Source organism: Sitophilus oryzae, unplaced genomic scaffold (genome assembly GCF_002938485.1).
Source record: "Sitophilus oryzae breed Bouriz unplaced genomic scaffold, Soryzae_2.0 scaffold_1441_pilon_pilon, whole genome shotgun sequence".
In the NCBI taxonomy this organism is placed as follows: domain Eukaryota; kingdom Metazoa; phylum Arthropoda; class Insecta; order Coleoptera; family Curculionidae; genus Sitophilus; species Sitophilus oryzae.
Window position 1 is genome coordinate 627,403 of NW_022146106.1, and position 18,977 is coordinate 646,379.

The 18,977-nt window shown below is 31.2% G+C and overlaps 1 protein-coding gene across 1 annotated transcript in view; it reads right to left on the reverse strand.

Annotated features, from left to right (window-relative positions):
- The window catches only part of LOC115876957, a 54,600-nt gene extending 47,427 nt beyond the window's left edge, over positions 1-7,173 (reverse strand). The window contains exons 1-2 of the mRNA XM_030893002.1: positions 6,878-7,173; positions 1,902-1,959 (exon numbers count right to left, since the gene is read on the reverse strand). Of these exons, the coding sequence (XP_030748862.1) occupies positions 1,902-1,959; positions 6,878-7,060 (241 nt within the window). The 5' untranslated portion in view covers positions 7,061-7,173. The remainder of the gene's footprint in view (positions 1-1,901; positions 1,960-6,877) is intronic.
- Positions 7,174-18,977: the final 11,804 nt, after the last annotated feature.

The following is an 18,977-nucleotide window of genomic DNA, read 5'->3' on the forward strand; positions in this document are numbered from 1 at the left end:
CAAAATCAAATTTCTCATGTCAAAAAACTCCCAGACACCAATTTTCTTGATTTTGAAAAAATCTAAATAAAAATGGAACTTCTACATCCTGTATCTCCGAAACTAAGCATTTTAGGACATACATTTATACGAACTTTTTTACTTATTCTGCAGAATATGCTGCTGAAGTTTCCGGAATACAGTTCGGATCAACCTGTATAATATCAATAGTGAATTGATATAATCTATGACTAGTGGGAGCAAATACGGATGTAAAAATCACAATTAGAATAGAGGCATGCATATTTGTTAACATGTTTATGATTTTGAATGCCAAATAGAATGGGTTTCCTTAATTATATCTTTCATTTTTTATTCCCTTTGAGCTATGACTAATATACTCTAAGCTTCTGACGACGAGAAAAGATGTACCCCTTAAAGCCATAAATTTATTTTTTATTAGTTAGGCAAATTTGTATTCAAGTGGAGAGTCAGTATGAAATTTGTCTCAGCGGGCTTTTAGCACAGTGGATTTTTATGTAAAAAAACAAGCACGTAAATTTAACTTATTCTCGCTTTCAAGCTTTTATCTTTTTTCAGTTTTCAGTTTTTTTTAATCTGATTAAATTTAAATAAATATGTTGTTGCACTTTTTATTCACAAACTCTATTATCCTGCAATTGTCATATAAAAAAAAGTTTGCCCAGTGAACTTGTTTTGTGGAAACTCATTCGCTAATAACAAATACCGTATGATAAAAAAAAAAGGTTCAGTTGGCTTGGAAATTACATTCCCCATATAATTTTACATATAAAATGACAGCGATCTTCATTTTACAGCTATGGCTGACGCCGTTTTTTTTCTCGATTATATTGTGTTAATTACATACAAATCTGTTCAATGAGCCAGGGAAGAATTTAACAGACGTCATAAAAAAATGACAGAAAATACAATTTACCTCTGAATTAAAGGAACCGACAATAAGTATCACTGTCTGACTCTCTCGTAGTAGAGACTATACGCACCTTACTAAAAATATTTTAATTAATATTTTGATTATCGAGAGACGATCGTTGACAATTTCCTTATAAATTTAGATATAAAATGAATATATGTATAGTACATCTGTATGTAGATGGTAGCAAGTAGATGTATGTAGCATGAACTCTATTATGACCTTAGTGTGATTCTTTGTCTCCCACATTAAAGCAAAAACTTTCTTAGTATATTATGCCTAAAACTAGATTTTATAAGCTGCTACAAAAGGCGGGTTATCACTTAACAGTTTTACTGATTCATTATTAATTCAAAATTATATTTGTGTTCGCATTTTCTATTTTTGCTAAATTGTTGAATACATTCAATTGGTCCGGTCATCTTTACAACAAAGCGAATGCTATAAAAAATATTTCGTTATGCAGTAAATTTTATTTACAATCTAGTATTGGATTATACATATTATTATTATTTAATAATATTATTCTTTATACCCTTTTGTAATGATCTTTAGAATTATACATTAAAACATTAAAAAGCGCGCGCTGACAAGCAATTTTTAGTCGGCCGACTATTTAGTTGCAGATTTGTAACTAAAATATTTTTATGGAATTGCTGGGCCGATTGGCTTCGTACGAATGTATTGTTTTCACTTTTGCAACTAAATAGTCGGCCGACTAAAAATTGCATGTCAGCCGGCGCGCTAATGATCAGCCAATATGAAGGAAAAGTAGAACTAGTTTTCACTTCAACTGAAACTAGGAAGATACAGACCTTTTTGAATAAAAATATTTTTGCACGTTCTATTTTTGTTCAGTATCACTGAATCAGTCAAATTGTGTCAGCGAAACTTAGGCGAGAATCCATCTTAAGGTAAGTTTATCAAATATGTAGAACTATGATATAGAGTATAGCGATATACTTACTAAGTTTACAGTATTTCAGTGCCGTTACGTAGTCCTTTAACATCACCGCTGAGAGGAACTGCAAAAAAGAAAAGAATATCTTAATATTAATAATCTTCAATATTATATATTTTCCATTTTACTTTTTTCTAAATTAAGAATTAATTTTTCAACAAATTTATATGTCAATTTATAATAATTAACATACACGGTGCCTCTCAAAAGTGGCTCACTCCTATAACTTTTTTATTTTTTCACATAAAAAAACGGTTTCAGATAAAATTTGATATGTTAGTATATGACATAAATTAGAATTGATTGCCGTATTCAATTGTTTTTGGTCACTTCCTGTTACACCGGAAAGGACTACAAGTTTTGATTTTTAAATGACATCCCGACATCCCTGGTATTTTTGTACTTTATTCGATAGAAATGACATTCTGAATACAATGACATATTGACGTTATAACAATTGACGTATTCAATTGTTTTTGGTCACTTCCTGTTTCATCGGAAAGGACTACAACTTTTGATTTTTAAATGACACCGTCGGTATTTTTGTACTTTATTCGATAGAAATGACACTCTGAATACAATGACATATCATATGTTGAGTATATACTTTGTCGTATACACTCTCATATATATGAGAGTGTATACGACAAAAGACCCAGGTAATAGATGTCATCCACAGAATCAAATCCCTCAAGTGGCAATGAGCAGGACACCTGGCAAGATGGAACGGACAACAGTTACCTGGACCTAGAAGACCAAACCTGAGATGGAACCATGATATTAGGAAATTATCAGAGATATCTTGGGCCCGCATAGCCAACAATACACAACAATGGGCCCAGCTACAAAAAGAGTATCTTAATATGTGAGGGAGGCTACACCATGATTGGAAATGGTTGAATAAACTGAGAATGATGATGATGATAATGATTATAAATCAAAGTTTAAATTAAAATTACATTTTTACGCGATTGATGACAGGTAAACCGCACGCCACTTGTAGACCGAAAAATAGAAATGCATCAACTCAACAGCGTTGTCATATTTATACATTCAACTCTTTTTAACTTATCTGATAAAAGAGTTAAAGTATGTATGATTGTAAACAAATGGTATGGACTCGCCTAACCGGACTAATATGCCTCGTCCCTATTTGAGAACGAGTGGAAAAATCTGGAGAGACAGAGAACGGCGGCTAGACGCAAATAGAAAATACGAAAATAAAGTCTAGACTCTGTTTCTGACTAGTCTGTTTCTCTCATACATAAACCGACGCCTGGAGCCTGAGGAGGACAGGAAACAAACAGATTCGGTCGAAACGTACAATTGTGGCGCTAAATTCAAAATAAATTCCTTTTAGATAGATAGTTGTAAATAAGTTATAAATAGTTCTTTAAGTAGTTTTATCGCTATTGTTTTGTTACTTAGTGTAAAATAAATTGTGTTTAAGTAAATTAGACTTTCTATCCACAAGGAACCGACGAAAAACGTAATAGTATTTTATGAATGGAGTGTTGTGTCTCCCCTTTAGTTAGATGCCTTAGGTTTGAGCTGGTATTTTTTCTATTATAGTAGTTTCTATTTAATATATCTATAATAAAGATTAATTATATTATATCATTACACCAAAATATCGTTCCATTGCTGCCAAAAGTCACTAACTTACTTTTTGTTACTTCCGAGAAAACGCGTTTAAAGATGAATTGCATTGCATAAATATGTTATAGTTAGTAACAATTCGGTATCAAAATAAAACATAAATAGCCAGAAATCGTAGCTAATGACTTTTTCAATCAATTCTCCGCTTCAAAATATAGTTAGTGATTGAATTTTTGGTTGTTCGGAAAATGTTAGTTAGTGACTTTTGGCAGCAATAGGACGATATCATCTGTTGTTTTAGATTTTATCCTATAGATAAAAAATAGAAATACATAATAGTAATTTGTAAAATATAAGAATAAACAAATAAAAAGGAAATGGCTTTTGTTGAAATTATAGTCAGACAACTTTATTTTATTTATATGTATTGAGAAAGCTGATCCTGGATCTAACGCCCAAGGGATTCCCTTAATGTTCGGGCGTTGAACAGAATAGTTATTAGGTTTACGAAAAGTCGGTATAAACATGTTTTTCTACTCTGTAAGGAATACGTCAGTAGTCAAAATGTAGTGATTAAATATTGCATTGTACGACGTGATCTGGCTACACTGATAGAACTCCATACAAAGCATTTTGTTTGAGATTTGAATATATAAGATTATCTGCTATTCTAAAAAAGATAAGTACGAGACTTTGTTCGAAATTTGTTCTTTTTGTTTCAAAACATGCGTATCATGGAACAGAAAAAATAATGAAAATATTAATGAGCATTCTCAATGACATTCCTATTTGATGTTTCTGACAACTTTTCTCTTGACAATTTAGAATTTATGTGAATTTTTGTGTGAATTTAAATTACGCGAGTTGTGCTTTTCTGTTCTTATTGTTTATCATTGCTTGTTTATTTTATAACTGTTTTACACAAATTGTCTAAATTTAGAAAGTAATAAAATGAAGAGAAAGAGTGTTATTACAGTGAATCCTAGAAAGACTTCAAAATTTGTGTGGCGTGCTTTCGTTACTAGATTAAAAATATAAAGAATAGTGGAACATCTTTTCACTTAGTCACTAGCTATATTATATTGTGTTACGAGTAGTAAAGGCTGATTAACAAGTATACAGTTGCTGGCGCCTGTTTCACTTGCATGGTAGTGGCAACCTGTAAACACTTTTCCGTGCCAGTGATTGGCACGGAAATGTCTTTATATTCGTAATAAGGCGTAACCAGGAAAACTGGCGCCAGCTACTGGATACGTGTAAATGTAAGAAAGACCGTAAAATAATATAGTGGATACGACAAAAGACCCAGATTAGGCATGCTCGATCTTCCGGTATACCGGTACCGGACCAGTACTTTTGAAATATTCCGGTATCGGTACAGTCTTTTTCAAGACCGGTATACCGGTTTCGGTACCGGTACTAAGACTGGTTTCAATCGGCCCTAAAAGTCCGGTTTCAATCGGTACAGAAAAATAGATTCATGATAATATACAAATCAAAAAACCTGTATAAAACGATTTCTGTACCGGTTTTAAAAAAGTAAGAAATATTCTTTTCTATAATTTTTTTGTATGTGGTGTTTTATTTAACACACCCCCCTTATTTGTTTTGTATCTATTAACACACACCGTTATTTTTTTGAAATAAAATAACTCGATTGGATTTTATCAGTTTTATATAGATATTTTTAAGTAATCATTTGTCCACTAAATCTTAATATATTAATTTCCTGCTTTAATACACACATTAAACTTATTTCTCTGTAAAATAAAATAAACTATTTTTAAGTTAAAATAACAGACACTGTCAAGGATCTTGTCATTGGACAGACTATATTTATAATATATATTTTATTTTTAACTTTTACAGGGTAGCTCAGAAAAGTGTGAGTGGATTGGGATAATTTTTATAACTGGAATACCCTGTATATTATTACATTTTGTATACGCTTCTTTTTTTATCACTTTACAGAATATTAAGATATTGTTAAATATGTTTTGATAGTTTCAGAAACATTAATAAATAAATAAAACAATATTTTTTATTTTTTTTAGAATTTAGAAGTTATAAAAATACAAGTAATATCCGCAATTCAAAACTATATTTTTTTCAAAAAGTATTTATTATACCTAGTTGGTTTGTACTTACTCTGCTATAGGCTTGGTGCATTCTCCGTCGGTGCTGCCACCATCGGAGAATATCGTAAACAATCGATATATACAAATACACGGGTTTAAAGTTTAAATAGCAAGTATACGAAACATTTATTGTAATATAATTATTCTAAAATTGTTAGCAAGTATAATTTGTAAAAATTCTAAAAATAAATAAAATGTAAATATTTTGATATCTTCAGAAGGTCTAACTTGTATTATAATTTATTACTCCAGTTAAAAACACTTTTTAGAAGAGTTCCACTAAGGTAGCGAGCATAGGTTTAACGAGTGGGGCTTAATTGGGGCCATAATTGGGGCTATTTCTGCTATATCGAAATTTTTTAAAGGTATATCATTAAAATTTTAGAAGAGGTTCATAAAACATTTAATCACTAGTTGATTAAATAATGTAGGTATTCCATTAATATTGCAAATTATATTTTATCCCCTCATAGTACATGTCTATTTAATTTTTTGATTATGTAAAGAGCACTTTGTTTACTCACTTGTTTCGTTGAACTGCTTGAATCCATTTTTGTTTTTGATCAAATCGGTCTGAGAAACTATGGAGCTATAAAATGTTGTTTCGGAAGAGCTGAATAACCGGGAAAGTTGAGTTATTGAATGTTATTGCACCCAACAAGGCCCTAATTACGCTCTCCTTTACGCGTTAACATTTCTTGCAATTTTATTAACATTTGAAATTATAACAACACAACACGATGCCTAATTAGGATTCTTTTTCATTTATTTTTTACTACCCGAAACAGCATTACATCACACAAACCTCGTACCTGAGTGTTTTATAGTTTCAATAAATGGAGTAGCAAAAAATTAAAATATTTAAATATTATGACAAAGGTCTTCAAGACAAAGCGACCAACATGAACTGTAACTGGGATGGCGTGAAATACGAGCACATAGCGAAAATTTTTGATTTCTGTCGTATACAGCGCTGCGGTCGGAATTTTTTTAAATCAACTGAAATGCACCAAGCAAAGCAGGGTGCTCATGATTATATGCTAAATATTCTAAAATATGAAATAGTTTTTCTTCGTTTCTTTTTAAAGAAAATCTTGGGTTGGCTGAAGATCACATAGAGGAAATATTAATAGAGAATTCGTAGAAATATCTTACAGCAGAAGCTTTTATTTAGAAATTAGAATTGTCTTAATGTTTTTCTTTGGAAATGATCTTGAATGAACGGCTGAATTTCTGTTTACTTACCTCAGCGAGGAATTCCGTCGGCGCTGAAATGCTCTCGTCCGCGTCCGTGTACTCGCTCAAATCTTCGTTACTGCTCGAGGTCGGCTTTAATATCGCTCCTCCGATGTTCCCGTTTTCCTCCGTAGCCATTTTCCGGGACCAGCTGAAAACGGAAAAGACAAATAATAGCCACCCCCTTTTCATTAAATTTCGGCAAATTTCCGATTAAAATTTTTTAATGGAAAACTTTTAATTTCGGCATTGTTGGCGTAATAACGCGAAAATAATTTTGTGTGTAGCTCGAAATGGCGTGTCAAAGTCAATTTGAAAGACGGATATTAAAGTAGGGTTGCCAATCGTCCGCTATTGCAGAGGACAGTCCTCTTTTTGATCGTACTGTCCTCTTTTCTCTCACGTATTGAAAAAGTCCTCTTTTATACATACAAAACAGAATATATAAAATATACTTATTCGTCTGTCGCTAAAAAATTTAACACAATTGCTATAATTTGGTATCTATGTGTTTTTCTCTACTCCCATTCGTTCCCACAGAAAAGAAATATGATGTATGTTTAGCCATAACCAACATGAGATACAGGCCAGAGACATCGATTTGTGACGTCACCGCAATAGTCGGGCTTTTGTATTGTGCCATATGGTACTGCATATAATTTTTGCATAAATAATAGTATTTATTGATAGTTTTGCCAGATATAAATATGAAAAATATTATACACAATGGTATTAAAAAATAACATTAACTTTTTATCGCGTTAAAGTAATTGAATAGCATTAAAATTTAGATCTAAAACACGAATATTAATATGAAATAAACAACAGCATAAGATGAACAGAATAAAATCCAGATAATAAAAAGCATGTCCTAAAATTGCGTTAGCGAGTATTTAGCAACTAGTAATAATATACCTTGTGACAAAGTTTCCAAATATTAAAAAAATTGAAAACTATACTTTATCGACAAGTTAAGAAAATGTATTGTATATGATAAGGGCAGAATACATTTTAAAGTTTAATTAAAAATAATTGTAAAAATTTGCCTAACATATTTAAAAAATGTGGATATCAGGTAGAATTAACTATTATCATTAAGTAATTTGTAGTTCGATGTTCATCAAGTAACCATCTCCATATATCGTAAATAAAAAGATAAAGATATTTTTTTTATATCAAATACTGAAATAAAGTACAATTCATTTAATTTCTTTAAAATATATTGCCATTTCATAATAATAATATATATTTCGTAATAATAGTAATTTTCAATATTTATTTCATCCTGAATTTCCAAATCTTGTTTTCTTTCATCGGGAATTTTGCTTGGGAACATGCACAGTCATATAAGAGGGTTGATTTGGAAAAATTGTAGGCACAGCATCTTCTGTAGGTTTTGGATGTGACCTAGTTACAGTTAATATTGTTGGGAAAGAGAATGTAGACAGATCCTGAGTAGGTACTTATTATAATTGCTGCTACAAGGCACAGACCATAGGCACAGAACAATGTTGCGGCATTTTTTATTTCACAAAGAAAAAATAAAGACACGAAAACTGTTTTACCTAAAAATACAAGTCACTTACGTTGGTTTAACACTATACACTAACACTAACGCTATTAATTATGTTTTTATATAAATTCCCCAACTTTTTCCTAGCCCGGACACACAGCTCGCATCGCCGGTGTTACTATAATTTTTACCGAAAGTATGGTTTTTTTCGCGGGTACGATGTTATGAATCGGATCTAGATAGTTCACTATTCACTCAGAGTACACTCAAAATTATTTAGTATAGTTTTATTAGCATAGAAACGCGTAAAAAACACAGATTTGTTGCGAAACTAATGAAAACAATATATTAATAGGTTTGTTTACGACTACTAATTCTCGACCACTTCGGTAGAACTGTCACAACAGTCAGGCCTTGAATATGACGTTAGCCACGGTTTAGCTTCTGTGCGTGATGTGTGGGTATGGGTAGATGTATGGATAGATGTATGGGTAGATGTATTGTGTTGCGTTTTTTGTAAATGATGCGATTTTCACATTAACTTGCTACTTTTTTACGAAACTAAATATCGTCAGTGAAACGGGATAACCTGCTAACTCCATTTTTTACGTGAATAAGTTTTTTTATACCGCTAGAAAGAGAAAAAAATACTCTATAAATATGGAAAGCAGTTAAATTCTTTACAGTTAAAAAAATTGTTATTTTTACTCAATAATATCTGCTAACTTCCAGTGATCTGAAATAGCCGCCGAAATGCTGCAATCTCCATAATTTCCGTTACGATCACTGGCAATCGCCAATATAATGGCCAATCCGACCCATGGTACAAAGAAAACAAGGTATGCTCGATAGCGGCTCCAATTTCGTTAAGTTTGCGCATACCACCTGTGACGTCATACGCCATACAAAAAAATATCCATATTGTTCAATTGCCACTAATAAAAAAAGACCTAAAATAGGGAAGAATTAGGACATAACCCCAAAAGTTATGTTTTGACATCGAGCTTGACACTTGAAAAATTATTTTCACATTTTGACACAATCAAATTTCACAGATGACACAATCTGTTTGACAATTTAAAATTGGCGCGCAGAGCTTGCCGACCAATGGTGCCGTTTATCACCTGTGACGTAGTGACCAACCTGCGCAATATCATAGTATTCTTTGTATCATGAATCCGACCCTGGCGTCGATCCATTCTGTAAATACAGAGTATCCGTAAAGGATAAGGGGAGAAACAAAGTTATCTCTACACGAGAAATTCATGGATGTGCTATAAATATTTTAAATAATATTGTTTCTTTTATTATTGTTAGTAATAATATTACTTACTTGTACAAAAAGTAGATACCTTTTTATTTTAAAGGATTTTATTTTTTTTTCAACGTTTTTCCACGTAAATGAGACATAATCTTTATAAAAATTAGAAAATTAAGGAGAAAAATAATAAAAATTTAATAAAATCATGCAACTATTTTACCGATAACGACTTCATTGTTTTACAAGTTCGGCCTGCTACCGTTCTCGTATAAAAAAAAAATAGGCTAAGCAACCTGTCAATAAAATTCGACAAATTTGGAAGTGGCCAATGTAATATTATTTTACTAGATTTCTTCCAGAATATAGAGCCATATCGAGGAAAAATATACGATATGTTCTAAGGACTATAAGTTAAATTTGTAAATCATTTTCATATTCATTAAGTCCAAAACGGCGCTATTTTAGTTCATTAAAAATGCATTAAAAATTTATTCGTTTTTGGACCTGTGTATTTTGCTTCCAGACCGACGATATACTCTGTGTTTTTATCAGGTAAGATTTCGACAGAAACAAGGTGCCCGGTGGCGTAGAGGTACAGGCTCTCGTCTACCAATCTCAAGGTTGTGGGTTCGAATCCCACACCCGGCATTTCATCAGCCGACTATTTTTATTAAAATAAAAATAGGGTACCTAGGTCGACTCACCCTTAAATGAGTACTTGGGATTCGCAGTCCTGAGGATAATAGGCGGTTGAAGCGTAGTGCTAGCTACATTACCTTCCTTGTATACCGAACGGCTCTAGCATGGCAAGCTGTACCTTGCTTCTCTCAAGGCGTTAAACGCTATATACGGGAGCTATTATTATTAAGGTTTCGACAGACGATGACAGAAAAAAAAGCAGTTGACGTCCATACCAATCCATTTATTTAACTAATAAAAGTTTCTAATATTTCTTAAGTTAACTATGTATTATTATTAACTATATATATTAAAAATCCGTCATGCGTCATCTCTTGTTGTTTTTAACCAGTTTTATTAGTTTATTTCAAAAATGACAGATCATATTTCAATATTATTGGTTTAACGTAAGATGAAAAGAAGAACGACAAACGAACGCCGATGCGTGTGAACTCGTCTTAAGATTTTTGAGAGTTGTCAAACTCTTGCCAATTTATAGGTTATAATTTTGTGTCAAATTATGTCAAATAGAAATGGTAACTATTTTGCATTTTGGACTGTGTTATTACATGTGTTTTGTGTTTTTTAAAATTAAGTGGAGGAAAATTCGCGGGAAAATTAAGTGTTAAATCCAGACCATAGTTTACAGTTAATATTCGGTGCCCAGAGACTGCCAGAGACAGTTTGCCAGAGAGTTGTATTAGCCACAAATAAAGTTTGTATACTCTCTTGTATATGATACTAAAAACTGGAGTACCTGTAAAATAGCAGCACACGATAGGTAAATAATAATCATATTGAATAATTATATTGATAAATGTAACAATAAATGCAGGAAGTTGCTTGAGCTTGAAACACGGCTTGAAAGCAGGAAATCTTATTTATATCATTTTTTGGTAGGTATGTGGTGTTTTTTTAAAATACACCCTTGCTTGTTTTGTATTAACACATACTGTAATTGTTTTAAATAAAATAACTCGATTAGGTTTTTTCAATTTTACACAGTTTTTTTTCACAATATTTTGAAGTAATCACTTGTCACTCAAATTTTAAACATATTAATTTTCTGCTATGCGTTCCAATTGTACCAACTTATTTCTTTGTAAAATAAAATAAACTAATTTAAAAATAAAATGACAGACACATCTATCACTGTCAAGGGTCTTGTCGTTGGATAGACTATATATGGTTATTATATCATATTTTTTTAAAAATTTAATTTATTATTTCTAAATCTGTTTGGGCAATATTCAAATCCATTTTCAAAATTTCAAACAATAAAGGTTGCTATCTCCAGAAATATATTTTTATTTCTTATTTCTACAAGACGAATATCTGCTATCTCCCTATTGTGTCTGAAAAAAAATGAAGTAACACGAAATAATGAGCTTTATTGTTTCCCAACAAATAAAATTCTTATCTCTTTATCATATTAACTCATGGATATACTTCCTACATGTGTACATATTTTTTTGTACCGTTATTTTGCTCTCCTGTAAAATTAGGTATAATGGCGTTAGCACATTTCACCGACGATATGCTACACATAGGTTTGTCCTAGTCTCCTTAGTTCTTGAAATACAGGGCAAATTTCTGATGCGCAATAGTGAATTAACAGTGTTGAATACAGATATGATGCGCAGTAGGGAACGCAATGTCCACCGGCAGCCAGACAGTCCGCACTCTGATCAGGAGTGCATAGCAAAACAAAAACAAACAACAAAACAAACAACGCTTTATTGTGCAAAAAGCCAAAACAGCTTCATCGACAAAGCAATCACAAAACAAACAAAAGCACAAAAAAAATATATACAAACAACAAAAAATACACAATACAAATCATACACATACAATTCAAAAAATTTAAAAAAAATCAAGTCATCATAATTACAAAAAGTACATACATGGATAATTGCAGAATAGTAAGCAGTAAATAGATATAATATTAAGAGTTATAACATTTTAAATTTTTTAAATACTTGACCTTTGACCAGTCTGTGAGATGATCAAAATTTTAAACCTCAAAATTGTTCATGATTAAACATCAACAAAAAAGTCGTTTACCGCATATAGGTTCTCTCCAGTAAGTATGATTTCAGAGCTTTGCGAAATGCGGGAAAGATTGTAAGCGACTTGATATTCAGAGGCATGTGATTGTACATTTTTTTGGCATTGTACAGTATTGAGCATTTAACTAGTTCTGAGCTCGGGGTTGGCAGATAAATATCGTGCTCCGCATTAAAGAACCAGTTTTCTTAAAATTCTCTTTCGAGGACGTTGCTAGCTCTTAGATTATAAGTAAAACAGCGAAATCGTTATAGAAATGAAAATATAAAATGACACCAATCATAAGCAAATCGTATATCCGATGTGCATCATGAAAATGCAATAAATTTAAAGTCAACCAATAAAATTAATATCGCATCATCGTATCGTCGCCGTCGGATAACGGATACTTGAAATCAAGCTTAAAGCTTGATTTTTAATCCTCCATTATCAGTTAGTAGTAAAACGTAAAAAATGCGTCCGTTATCCGTAAGTAATAAAACGTAAAAAAATCTTTGTAGCTTGAAAGTAAATACTCGAAATAATATATGTCCTTGAGTTCTGAATAAGCTGTTGCTTATTCAGTACTAAGCTTTTAAAATTGTATCATCTGATTAATTTTTCCATTTTGTTGTCCTTCAAATCTAATTTCTAGATTTTCTAGTGGTCTTTCTTTGTATGTAAGATTTTTCACAATTCCATAGTACTCGATAGTCACTTTCTTAGTTTCCGTTTGAAATCTTTTATTTCCTCTGTGTTAAAACAGACCTTAATGTATTGTTAACTTTAAAGATAGTATTGATAATTTTCCCGGATATGTTGTAATTATTTTATTAATTAAATTTTCCGTGTTACCATTCCAAATTAAGTCTCTTAAATATAATTTAATATGGCATTTATAGACCCCTTTTTACGAAGAGGTTTTGCTTAATAAAGAGACACATAAAAACATCACGGTTGTATTAAAGAGAATTTTAGAAATCCTCTAATTTTATTTATTTCTGTGAGTTCTTAGGAGTTACTGGTTCGATGCGTTTGTTACTTTGTTGATTTTTTTCATATAGAATAGTGATAATTGAGTGTCATAATGGTACTAACAGAAAATAGCAGTTTTTTTCTTAGAAAACTTTCTATTTCTTGTTTTAAAATACTTTTAATATTTTTTGCATAATTTTTTGGAGTGTAAAAGGAAAAATCTTCACTGCTAGACCCATATCTAGTAGCTAGTTGGATTCATTACAAACATAAGTGCCTACCAACTAAAAGACCCTTCTCCAACTACCACTTTACACCAGAATCCGCTCTCGCATTGCTTCAATGCAAAGAGGGCCTAGATTTACTTTATGATACTCATTGTCTCTCTTTAGAATTTATTATACTTCGGACTATCCGATATATTAGCTTCCATTGTTCTTCCCATTCAACTAAGTATATCATAAATGTGGACAAGTCAAAATCCTTGCCAATTTCCATACCGAATTGTTCCCTAATGACTTGCCATCGTTCAGACGCAAACAGTGTATGCTGAACATCATCAACTTCATCACAGTAGATGCATGATCTACTATCAATCCTACGACGATCATACAAATATTTTCCAAAACACCCATGTCCAAACAACGCTTGACTCATTAAGTTTTTTACTCCTCCGTAATAATTTTTTACATACCAAGGGCTGGCAAAAGTTAGTCTTGGGTCGAGATATCCGTATGTAAGAAGAGTACAATGTTTATAATGTACTGAACAAAGAGAGAACAGTAAACACGTTGCCAAACGTATAAAACAAACTGAGAAACTGTGCACATTGCTAAGAGGTGGAAGATATAGCAGATTTTTGTCGCAGTCGACAGGTCGACGCAATCAGTACCTCTGTCAGTACTTACGTAAGTTCTAGGGAAAAGTGTACATCAAGTGTTCAGCTCCACGATTTAATTACGTCTCGTGATACTTTATTAGTTCATTTATTAACGAGTCGTAATTTTCCCTATAGCTTGAACATTTTTAAGTGCAAGTTAGAAACACTTGCATTTTTGGTAAAAATAAGTGGAATTGAGTTGGTGTTCGACAGTGGTCGCGCTATTAGAACTCTGAATTCGATATCTCGAAATCTATTAGAAATAATTAATTGTTTGTATTTTAAAAACATTTTTTAATATTTCTGCTATATTATCTTCGCAGACAGTATGTGAAATCTTTATAAATGATCTCTCTCACTCCGACTTAATAAGATCCCTATGCGATTTACTTCCACACATGTAAATACCGACCCAAAAATAACTGTTGCCGTATAAAAATAATAATGGGCATCTACCTATCAGAAATTATGAGAGAAAAATCTATTATAGAAAACCCTTTTAAAAATAAGTTTTCCTAGACCATGTAAAGTTCTGACGTACGTAATATAAAGACTTATTTATATCTCTGATATTCTGCATGCGTCAGTTAGGGATAAATTCTCCCGTTTAAGCTCGAAACCATAAATTGAAAAAATCTTAGAATAGGTGACTTATTGGATAGAGGTTCGACTTTTGAAACCGGATTTGAGGGCACAAAGGACGGATTTCGGCTTGAATTAAAGGAAGAGATGAATTAAGAATTTTTCTCAAAAGAGATGCCGCATAATAGGAAGTCATTGATAAAAGCACAGTAAAGATAATTTATTCCTGAATTTTTTCGTTTAAATGCTGATTTTGAAAACAGTTAAAAATATTCCAGATTTAGCCACAGGTAATTTATATATTTTTTTGTTCATTTTACTGAGAAATATTTTTTTAAATATATTTTCTATTTCTTTTTCTTAAATGATCCATCGATTTCAATCAATCAATTAAATATTAAATGAAACTTTTTTTATCGTGAAAACTCCTAAGTTAATTAAAAGTATTTGGACAGAACTGAAGGCAATTATTGATATTTGATATAAAGCCGGTAATTAATTTTTGAAAAAATTTAATTTCATTATTTAGGTCACTAAAATACAGACAGTTAGAAAACCATCTTAATCGACCATAACTCTACATACCGGGTGTTGGATTTTTTATTGTATAAGTTTTTTATTTTTTCAGATAAAAAGGGATTTGGTACGTTAGTAATGTCATAAATCAGGATTGATTTTTAAATGACACGTTTAACACTTTTATCTAACAGCCACTACTTATACCTTTGAAGGAAGGAGCATATCAAAAATCTCGCCAAAAGGTCCACCGCGATGGGACTGAAATATGGCCGACTTAAATTCCGGTTTATCAGTGCCGTTATAATTTTATTTAAAAAATGTAAAACTATGATATAGGGTAGACGTGGGGTAGACTCGATAATTTGTTTTTTTTTTATTTTACGTTGTGAATAAATGTTGGTAGTTTATTTTAATTGTTATAAAAATATAAAATTCTAATAAAATAAATCAGTTATAATAATTACTTATTAACACAAACATCCCGTACGCTACTGAAGCAGGTAAGTCAAATTGACGTATCTACCTAAATTCTTTGACATCTAATCTTTGACAAGTAGTAAATAAAAGCAAAAATGCAAGGAACAACATATAATTAGTTAATTAAGCGAATTTCATAAATGATCGGTTTACTACATGTACATATGTATATTATATAGTCACTTACTAGCGAAAAGCTGTTCCATTATTTCACTCGATTTTTAATCGAGATCTACTGCACGCTACACAAGTACACAACCAACTATTTTAGAGTCTTTTTAGATAAATCGCAATAGTGCCACTGTTAATTTAAGTTCTGCCACAATTTTCATCTAGATTTACTACCTTGATACAACTATCAGTAGTAGAATAAATAATAAATAACATAAAATAAGCTCCGTAAAAACTGACAATTCCACAAAATTTCAAATGTGTCAAATGAATCGTCAGATAGAACTGTCAATGATCCCCACCCTAGAGCCATTTTTCCGCCCACCATGCACGAATACGTTGATAGCATTATGCTCCTTCCTTAATCTTTTTATTCAAAGCACTTCAAAGACTTATACAGACATTACCCACAGAAAATTATAATTAATTATTTGTGTTTTTTTATGTATACAGTACGTCTGTTCGTTCTGTAGCTACGGAGTATCCGTGAGAGGGGAACCGATATTCTCTCCATGTTTTTCGTAAAAAATTAGACGACGCGTCCCATCAATAAAAATTCGGCAAATTTGCAAGTAGCCAATAAAATGAGTGGGCGAAGCGATTTGCGGTGACGTACTCATTAAGTCGACGTATAAAATACGACGTTGTTTATTTAAATGTTTTTTGTCCGCATTTCTTTCATAGACACAGATCCAGCAGACGTACTGTACATGCATATAAAATAAATAATAACACACTCGTGAGTTTTTGAAGTTATAACACTAGTAAGTTGAAGTTATAACTAGTGTTATAACTTCAAAGCTACACCATTTTATAGAAATTATTAAGCTTTATTCATAAATTACTAATTCAATTATTTATTTAAATTAACATTAACATTAAATGAAAATGTTTTTTTTGTTTGGTTGATAATTCACTATTTTATCGTTAAAAAATCGCGATTTGTCTAAATAACGTTTAATCTGTCAGTGCTATTTATTATTTACAAAAAAAGCGCACATCTATATTGCATAGTAACATATTATTATATTCGCAACAATGAAAGTAGAACTGGTAGATCCTTTTAAATCAATTATTCTTAATAACATTTTCTATGGCACTCTCGTGTTATAACATATAACATGTCACTTGAGAAAATTAGCTACTAGGCTAAACATTTCCCAGCGTGACTTATATCTATGATAACACACTAGTACCATAAATAACTATTTTACTCTATTAGATAGAAAATGAGACTCGACATATCATCTGTCAACTTTTGACATTTTCACATGTATGGTTTATTTTAAATTGTATCAAGTGATTCATAACGATAATTTGACTCGAAATACCAAGTATGTGGTACCAAATCATTCGTAAAAAAATGCAAATCTATTTTTCCAAGCCTCCTTGATTAAAAATGAGTATTTTTAACAGTCATGGTGGTCTAGATTAAATTTTAAAAAACGTTTTTTTAAGCGAAAATTTCAAAAGTTGGCATATGATATCATTCCCGGTGAAACAGGAAGTGACCGAAAACCATTGAATACATCAATCATTCCTAGTTTATGTCATATACTAACATACCAAATCTCCTTTTTTATCTGAAAAAATAAAAATGTTATAGAGGTGAGCCACTTTTGAGAAACACCCGGTATACAGGATATATCTTCACGGATAACTTTAAACGTTAATTGATTTTCTTTTTCTAAAAATGTATATCCGTTTAGGATATTATAATATGAGACAATTTAGTTAATATTTCAAATGTATACAGATTGTTGGTTCAAACTCGAACTAAAGTCTGTCCGATGAGTGAGACACGATTTCGACAGACGATATATTATAAAAAATATTATATTGATTATTATAAAAAAATGACGAAAAATACAATTTACTTGTGAATAAAAATGCAAGCAGGTATACAAACTAAATCAATTTCAGAGATTTATCAACCAAATTGCAAAATATATTACAATAAATGACATCAACTTTCATTTATCATGGTATGTACTACCAATAAAATTTATCTTTGTTAAAATGATTTAAACCAGCTTTAGAAAAAGAGACATTTAAATTGAAATTTAAAACTGTATGTTTTCAACAAGTTGTCGAATGTAATAAAGAAGCTTCTTCAAGATAGATTATTTAACCAATAACTATTCGCTATAGGTTAAAAATTGTGTGTGTGTGACTGAATAAATACCCACTATATAAGGAATTACTGAAATCCTTTGCGAAGTGGAATGTAAGGAAGTCTGGACAAAGGCCAAAGGGACGAATTCCAGACATTTATAAGTAAGGGGCCAACTGAAGTATATTCGTAAATTAAAAATAAATGTCACAAACACTGTACTGCGGATACGAGGAATTATTAAGGTAGTTCTGTAATATTAATTTCCGCTGATAATTTTACCGTCTGTTCGAATGAAATGACATTTAGTTGGCATTAAAACAAACATTTCAGTTGGATATTTGCTGAAATTCCTTATATTAAGAGATTACCATGAAATTATTTGAAATTCCTGTTAAACGATTATCTACAATGTTAACAATCAACAGTATTTTCATACAAAAAGTGAAATATTTTAAAAATCATTTATATTCTTTATAATCCTGTTTTGACGTAGTGTATATGTGAATAAAACGGCGTTACAGTGACCTTTCAAATGAAATCCATGATAAATTCTGTTGGGTCAAACCTCATATAATTTATTTGAGGAGTCAAGTTGCAAAACCCGCCTTATCCACTTAAAAAAAATGACCTAGTGACATATAGTGGGACCCTGAAATCTACATAAATACAATCCCAAACTGCAGTAAAAGTCGCCTATTCCTATATAAAATTCACTACAAATTACGTTACTGCAGTAAAATCCGTCCATCCTTATATTTGCTTTTTATTGTCATTATTTTTAAAAATCCTGCATTTTTTCATAAGCTTTTTACACAAGTATAATATCACTACTGACGTCTTTTCAAATCCTTGCTTAATTTTAATAAAATGGTATATTTAATAAACCAAGTT